This window comes from Gloeophyllum trabeum (genome assembly GCF_000344685.1).
Source record: "Gloeophyllum trabeum ATCC 11539 unplaced genomic scaffold GLOTRscaffold_00020, whole genome shotgun sequence".
In the NCBI taxonomy this organism is placed as follows: domain Eukaryota; kingdom Fungi; phylum Basidiomycota; class Agaricomycetes; order Gloeophyllales; family Gloeophyllaceae; genus Gloeophyllum; species Gloeophyllum trabeum.
Genome location: NW_006920429.1, coordinates 289250 through 297600, shown reverse-complemented (window position 1 = coordinate 297600; position 8351 = coordinate 289250). Strand labels below are relative to the sequence as shown.

At 51.0% G+C, this 8351-nt stretch overlaps 1 protein-coding gene across 1 annotated transcript; it reads left to right on the top strand.

Annotated features, from left to right (window-relative positions):
- Window positions 1-3783: 3783 nt before the first annotated feature.
- On the top strand, window positions 3784-6272 carry GLOTRDRAFT_133895 (uncharacterized protein; the record flags this gene model as incomplete). The annotated part of the gene is made up of 4 exons (XM_007872868.1): window positions 3784-4281; window positions 4341-5439; window positions 5491-5660; window positions 5715-6272. The coding sequence occupies 4 exons, from the start codon at window positions 3784-3786 to the stop codon at window positions 6270-6272; spliced, it is 2325 nt and encodes a 774-aa protein (XP_007871059.1).
- Window positions 6273-8351: the final 2079 nt, after the last annotated feature.

Below are 8351 nucleotides of genomic sequence, written 5' to 3'. Positions count from 1 at the left end.
AGCAAGCAAGTAGGTCAGCTAAAGCTCGGGGCAAGCCACAGATCTGGGTGCCGAGTGGACTGTGATGCCGCGGTTGGGACTGTGAATTTCCCGACCCGAACCTAGCTGAGGAGGGGGTCGATTTTGGCGCTCGCCCGCGCCAAATCGCGTCACGACGCGATTTCCGCTGGCGAAATTCACAGTCCATAGCCTTGGCATTTACAGTCCCTCGGGTAGATATCTGGTTACCTCACCCGCGCGTTTGTAGGGTTCCCGAGCGCCTGATGTGCTTCTTTGACCCTCAGATATTACTAACAATAGCATAGATTATATTTGCAAGTATATACAATATTTGAAGCACGGGAGGCGTGTATCTGGCCCTCCAGCAGGCCGGGATGGACGGGGAATGGAGAGGCCGGGGTCCCAAATGGCGTGGGAACTGGGACTGTAATGGACTGTGGCTCCCCCGCCACAGGACCGTAGATCTCACGATAAGGACCGCAGAAGAATATATTATGTCGGTTGGACAGCACCTATCAGGGAACCCTAACCTTGTGACGTGCTCTACTAATAACGTTGTGTGCCTGCTCTGCGCGTTCAGGTTAGCTGTGCATCTCAGGTGGTGGCCTCGTAGAGCGCTAAAACCGCCGATGGTGTCGTACAAGGTCTCAAGGTGACCTACTAGACACATCCATGAGACCGTGCTCGGACCTTCGACAGTTCTGTAAGCGTCAGATGTCAGGCAAGTGCGCTCGCATGCACTCATGTTCTTGGACAAATGCAACTCCACATGTCTTGTTTTCATTTTAGCCGACGATGAGTTTAGAAAAGCACGGTCACTGCGACTTTCACACCATTTGCATCGTGGCCATGGGACTTGCGTCAATATCTGGTGCATCGTCGCCTCATGGACAGAACTTCCTTGCTTACTATATTGCATAGTGCACGCAAAGTCGAGGCCAGCCACCATTGCATTATCCTCAAATATATATGTAGCCCGATGACTCTCGCTCGGGATTACCTAGAATACCCTAACGTTTGCACGCAGGCTACCTCGCCATCCACCTCTCGGGCTTCTCGCTGGGATCATCACTCTGCCACCTCGTTGAACTACTTCCACGGGAAGCAGCAGGCACCTGCGTTTTAGGAAGGACAGCAACGTCGTCAATACCGCTAGCTCGACCCGGACAGGGACCGAGAAGGTGGGTGTGGCAAAGGTGGAGGGAGGACGACCGGACGGCAACGGAATGGCCTTGGGCGTTGGCGTCCATCATATCTCTTTTCTCTACTCCCCTTCACTATTTTTTATGACGGAACAAACGTATCAGTTAAACCTTCTCTGTAACCTGTCGGTCGCGGCCTACAACATGACGTTCTTCTTCGGGTACATATTCGAACCCGTGTTTGATTTCCGTCGGTATTCTCCAAATCTGTCTACTCTCCCACCTCGACGCTGAAGGTGCCGGTGAAGTGCAAACCGACATTCAAGTGAGAAGGGCGCCGAACCTGCTGGAGGTGTTGAACAGGAACGGCTTCGTGTTCTTCCTTCCCGTGTGTCCCTTTTCTCCTCCTCTCTCCTTTCACCCGTTTGCGAGGAATATTGCAGGCAAACGGCCCAATAAGTCTTGCCCTGCGCATGATGTACATGCCTGACACCTCCGAAATGGCGAACCTGCATGCGTATGCGCTTCTGATCAGTGGGCCTGGGTGGATTGCCTGGCGGAGGCGGTGTTTGTAGTCATAGGTTCTGAGTGGTGGAGACTATCTGTGTCGTGTCTTTTGTCCTGTTCGATAAAATGTTCATAGTGCAGCCCTCGTGCATTCGAAGAAATGACGCACATAACATGTTCTTTGTCCTGATGGCTTGTGCCAATCGAAGTCCGTACTTCGTATGGCGGGCTGCGGACCTTGCCATCCACGCCAGTTTATACTGCCCAGCACACTCTCGAGACGAGGATCATCTGGATCAGGGACAGGATAATCTGGCACTGTTGGAGTGACTGTGGGAATCAGAGAGGTGACACCGCTCTGTTTCTCAGGCTGTGGCAGACTGCACGGATTCCCAATTTAGCGATATAGTTTCCTTTTTGGGTTATGTTTATCTTTCGTTCTCTTATCGTAACTCTTTATCACTCTGACAGCTCATATAGCGTTGTGATAGCCTTTTGACGTACCTAGATTGTTGTACTGTACCTTGCAGCTCGAGGACCTTAAGTACACATCAGGAAAAAGGGGAAGGTCTGAAGGTCTAAATGTCTAAATGTGTTTTTGATCCAGGTACAACAATTGAGCAGGGGTGAATTGTTGGGTCCACTGATTCTAATCCACTTCTGTATTCAATAATGTATTGTATCCCATACACAAAATGCACAATATGTCTTGCTAGGGTTGTATGAATACAGGGTCTGAACAACCCAAATTGAGGTTCTAAAGGTCTGACGTGCTGAAAGAATTTTGCGCAATGTGATTGGTCGAGCAGAGTCTGACGCGTCTGAAAAGTCTGATGCTCAGCCTTTTCAGACCCTTCCTTTTTCCCTGATGCAACGCCCCCGTAGATACACCCTCATCTTTGCACTTGTTCGTTAGACGTGCTAAGTGGGGTGAGTTTGTATTTGCGAACCCGTTCATTCATGGACTTACCATTACCTGTAGTTTACTTGTCTGTTCATTCACAGGTAATGCAAGATCTTTGCACTTGTTCGTTAGACGTGCTAAGTGGGTTTACTTGTCTGTTCGTTCACAGACGTGCATCTACGCAAAGGTCGAATATATTATAGTATCTTAACAGGCACTAAGGGTGATTCCAGGCCTGTCTCCAAGTATTGCAAAGGGAATGGAATATATGATGGAAGGATGCTCGCAGCACATGTATGATGATAGGCCGCGTGTGGAACAATTACAATGAAATCATTGTGCCACGAAATTAGAAGTCCACTTGATATCTGCAATCAAACATGCTCTACCATTAACGAAGCCTGATTGGCATCATGCCAGGTCCTGCTTCCGGATTATGAGTGACCTAGGTGTTCCACATATTATGCTCTTGCTTTGTGACATGACCGTTCCGGTCCCATGTTTCATCGTATCTTATGCTGCTGATTGGGCGCATTACAATATATAACGTAACCAATGGATTTACGTTGGAATTCGTTAACTCTGCGATGGGGTCGACGAATTCAACAGTTCTGCGAACAACATGTCGGAAGTTGGCGAGCCTATTCTGCTCATATAGACTACCATAAAATTGATCATTGTTTCAGCGCTTTAATGAGGAATAAGCGACGAACAAGGCATTCCAGCTGCTTGCAGATTGATAGACTATCAATTCAGAAAACCACGTATGGTCGGAGTGGGTCGCAGTGGGTGCCAGGGACGTCGGGAGAAGGTAGAGAAGTCCTGATGGTCTGATTTCTGTCTCTCGGGGACTTGAAATTGCTTGTCCGACGTGGTCCGACTGTAAATTATTTTCACGAAGTGGGCCCATCGATCTGCAAATGGCTGTCACGTCCACGCCAGCCACACTGGTGACTGCGGGGCTGGCGGTGTGACAACTGTCACGTGACACGTTTGGGCGCGGGGACGTGAGAAATACGCATCTCTTTTCCGCCACACCACGCGTTCAGTTCCCTTCCCGAACTGACGGCCACGGCCTTCATCTACACGTGTAGAGACAAGCCACAAAGAATCACTGAATAGAATGGACAATGAACAGCGGAGTTGCAACTCCAGCGACTTTAAAAGCTCGGTGGGTGACTGTGGCCTCTCGTCGCATTCTCTTCAGTTCTGACGATCGCTACCACGCTCATGTCTGAACCTGCCCCGACTCCCCCTCCCGATACACCTCCCCCTGCGTCTCCGGCTCCACCGTTATTGCACGACGATGACCTTCCCGTGGCGGCGGCGTCTCCTCCCTCGCGCGATGTGGGTGGCACTTCACCCGCCGCTGACGCTCCCAACGACGACGGGCGACCTCGCACTCCCACTGGGACCCAACCTCCTGTCCATGTATTCAATACGCCGGTTTCTCTTCCGTCGAACCGGCCGCTCGCCTCTCGAAAACTTCAGAGTCAAGACGTCGATCTGGCGACATTGAAGACAGAGGCCGGCGGTGAGGCATCAAGACTACGAGTTGGACCAGTGTCCATGAAGGACTTCATGCGCCTTACCTTTCGGCGTCACTTTGAAGACGTGGTAGAGAATGCCTTGCAGACGGTATCAGAGAAAGATCAGGCCCTAGTATCAGCAATTCTAGAGGACGTGCCCACGGAGAATGGGCTCGAACGCGATATGTATGACCCTCTGGTATGCCCCAAAACTTATGTCACCTACGTATGAGTATTGCTGAATATTAATGACCACAGGAGAGGGGAATGAACAAAATGTGCTCGCGTCTGTGGAAGAAGAGTTCAATCGAAGTCGAAACCGTCGACCGCAAAAAAGACCCCGACGACCCTGGGATGCCAGACCTTATGATCAAGTCACGTTTTGAAAAGTGCACTTGGCCAACCGCATTGGCGTTCGTGGAAGTCAAGCCTCGGGACAAGCAGGATCCCTTTTATTACACTGACGGCTCCTCCTCAAATGTCGTGCATGGTTACGAAGTTGATGTCTGGGATCAAATTTCCTACTACGCTACGGTCTCGTTCAGGCGCCGGCCTCGCTGCTTTCTCTGTGGCATTGGTGTTTTTGGCAATCGCGCTCGATTCTTTCGCTTCGATCGCTCTTCGATATTGGTATCCGAGGCCTTTGAATACAAGGAGGATCCCCAACCACTCTGGCAATTTTTGGCTGGCTTCGGCGCCGAGGGTTACTATGGTAGTGGCGTGGACCCTACGATAGACTTCGAGGTCCACGGTCACGACGCTCTCCTACTGGAAAAGATTCGAAAGGCAAGAGAGAAGCGCCTGCTCTCAGAAGAAGCTGAGAAGCTAAACGATGACACCCTGAGGGCGCAGAGCAGCACCATCAGAGTTCCGTCCAAGGACGGTGGGAAACTCGAGCAGTACATCACCGTCGGCCCACCTTTGGTGACCTCGACAGCGCTCCTTGGTCGCGGGACGTGCACCTGGCTCGCCTTCCCTGTCCCCGGGACCGTTGAAAATCCGGAGCGCAGCAACGAAGACCACTTCGTAATCATCAAGGATTCTTGGCGGGACCCTACTCGCAGACTCGAGGGCGATATATACGACATTATCCATGGCGGCAAGGATCACGTTGATCACGTTCCCGGCGTGGCGAGGAAGCGCAGCGATGTAGATCTTGTCGAGCCGCCTGACCCGAACAACAAGATGCATCGGACGCTCGCCCACGTACTGAACACCCATATACTGGATGACAATGCACCTCGCAAGTGCCCTCCTCGCGTCCATCACCGGTGCATCCTCAATTCCGTCGGGATCCCTCTCAGTCGGTTCACATGCACGCGCGAGGCATTGGAAGCGATCTATGACTCGCTCTTAGGTGCGTACTCCCCTATGTTTTACTGCTCCGGTCTAGCTGACACGTCAATAGGTCATGAACACATGAGCAAGAAGGATATACTCCATCGGGATATCAGCGTGAATAATATGATGATCAGCGCTTACCCCGAGGTGGAGAAATGCAAAGGCTTTCTCATTGATGTCGAGTACGCTACCGTGGTTGGGGAGCCCGGGAGCGAGGGGCATCTCCGTGAAATCACGGTATGAGCCCCGTTCGCTGCGTTTTGTTGCAAATGCTGAAGTGTCCATCTGCAGGGAACCACACAATTTATTTCCACTGCTCGACTTCGGCAAGGCGAGCAGTTACTCGTTCATGAAACTTGGCACGACCTGGAATCGTTCTTCTGGTCTACGACGTACCTCTTCATTCATCACAGGCCGCATACTTTACCTGACAAGTGGATCACTGGAGTCTTTGCCATTTGCCATGAATCCATAAGGCTTGACTTGGTCAAAACGCATGTGGAGACGATGCAAATTCTGTGCGGCCCTGACGACAACAGCGAAGGTGGCGAGCGAGCCCGAGCTCAACAGGAGAACGCGCCACTAACCTCCTTGATTCACGAGTTCGCGACACTAGTGGCCAGCCACTACCAGGATTCGCCGTTCGTTAAGAAATACTACCGCAAGAATCCCGAAGACTTTTTCCGGTTGACAACTCATGAGGAATTAAAGAAGGCCTTTTGCAAAGCTCTGAACTCCGATCGCTGGCCTTCGAACGATGGCGCCACCCCCTTCCGCCTTATAGAAACACCTAAGAAAGCTGCTCGGGCCTCGAGTAACGTATCGGAGAGTAAAGGATATTCTGGGTGAGATGGTCGTCGTCGTTCTTGATGCATTCGGGTCTTGGTTCGTAAGTAGATGTAAGGATGGGCGCGGGTGGCGGGTACCACCGCGGTATTGGGCCCGCGGGTCGCTCGGGTGCGGGCTCGGGTCTGAAATCCCTCGAACCGCGCGCTACCGTGAAACCGTCCCAACGGGTCTCGGATCCCCGGGGTCTGGTGGAGGGTACAATATTTATACGAGATTTGTGATTTTTGAAGGGTAAATGCAGCAAAAACACGGGAAGTTGGTTCCCGGTGATACTGGAGTCAGGTACGGCACTGTCAAATCCAGGTGTACAAAGAAATTGGCCCAACAGCACCTTCAATAGGCTGCCTTGAACCTGCAAATCCCTACCTCGGGCATCGGCCAAGGGCACCCAGCGACCCGCGGTCTCTCGGGCGGGTTTTGTACCCTTACCCGCTGCGGGTGCGGTACAGGCGGGTACGGGTCGGGGTGACCGTGGCAGAGCCGCGGTGTCACCCGCGCCCAACCTTAAGTAGATGTGCTGTTCAGGACCTCTGTGTTCCGCCGATATGTCACGTAACCACGCTCTCCAGTATCACATGCTTTTTCCTCTGCTCGTTGGGAAGTACTTGCGCGACACGATGCGTATCACACCTTCACCCCCTCCTAATGTTGCCCCTGTCTACCGCACCCCCCGTCGTATCGCGGCGACAAAGAAGAGTTCCGTAGTGAGTATGCGTGGGTTGCCTGTGGCAAGCGTTAAATACTACATCCTCTGCGTACCTTATCGTCACGTCTGCACTACGAAGAAGCTAGTGACGCAGCTTACCTTTATGGTAATTACGCCGATACCACCAGGCTCCTAGAACCATCCGTCTCGCGTCCTCGATCCTCTCTGCTAGGGCGTGTGTGAAGATGTTATCTAATATGGCTTATATAATGTAATTTATTTATAGCTGTATTTCCTGATTAAGCCGAACGGTGAGGATGAGGACGCTATGAGACGGCTGGCCCAACTCGTCGTCCGAGGTTTCACCGGAATTATGTAAGGTAGCTAAGCGACTAACGACGCGTCGGTTTACTGTTGGTTTATTGACATTCGTCGACTGCCCGATTCGGATTGAGGCGTGCTCTTCGAGTATGTCCTCTGCTCATCCGCGCACTGACGGCGTCGTGGACTTAAAGATGTCCATATCAGAGTATGCTATATCTGTATTATTGATGACATGCACGTTCACCAACTGCACTGGGAACATCCCAATTCAACAAACAAAACAATGAATGACTATTTACCACAACAGTCTAGATAGGGCAAGCTGCTCTGGTCTCTCTCTTTCTCTTTGCATACCAAAGCCAAAGGAGACTAACTATACACACAATATTATAACATCTCAGGCTACTCTGCAATGAAGAACTTGGTGCTTGGACTTTGCATTGTATGTAAATTAATCTATTCATCAAAAATATAGCAACAGACCCCTAGACACTCGTGCATTATTGTTTCACTATCTAAGAAATGGCTTGCTATATTACTGTCAGATTTTATCCCCGTCCCCCCGCCGTCAATGTGCAGACAAGCAGAGGACATACTCGAAGAGCACGCTGATATGCACTGACACACAACAATCACCAAGGACCAAAGGAAATAAACCTAAACCCCGTGATATGGGTGAAGGCGGTCCGAGACAACTGAAGGGTATTTAATAGTTCGAGGGGGAAAGGAGGAGTAAGACGCCGTAGGGTAGTCCGTAGGAAGACCTAGAAAAATAAAACAAAACCTTGACGCCTGAAACAAACACTAAGGGACGCTCCGGAGTATTTATCTCCGGAAAGTCGCAGACAAAGTCGCAAACCACGAAACCGAGTGTAGGTTCGGGCCCACGGGAGTAGAAATTGCTAGAGAAACTTGGTTAATTTTATTTCGCTATGTGAGACTCACCGGAGCTAATTGGATCGATGGCGGAGATAATTCACTCGACGAGTCAGGCCTATTGGCAAAGCTAAGATCGGTTATAATTCGCTAAGTTCGACGCTTTCGAACTTCTCGGGTCGCTGAGATCGTAACTCTAATTCTCTGAGATGGTGAAGTCGAAACTTATTTTT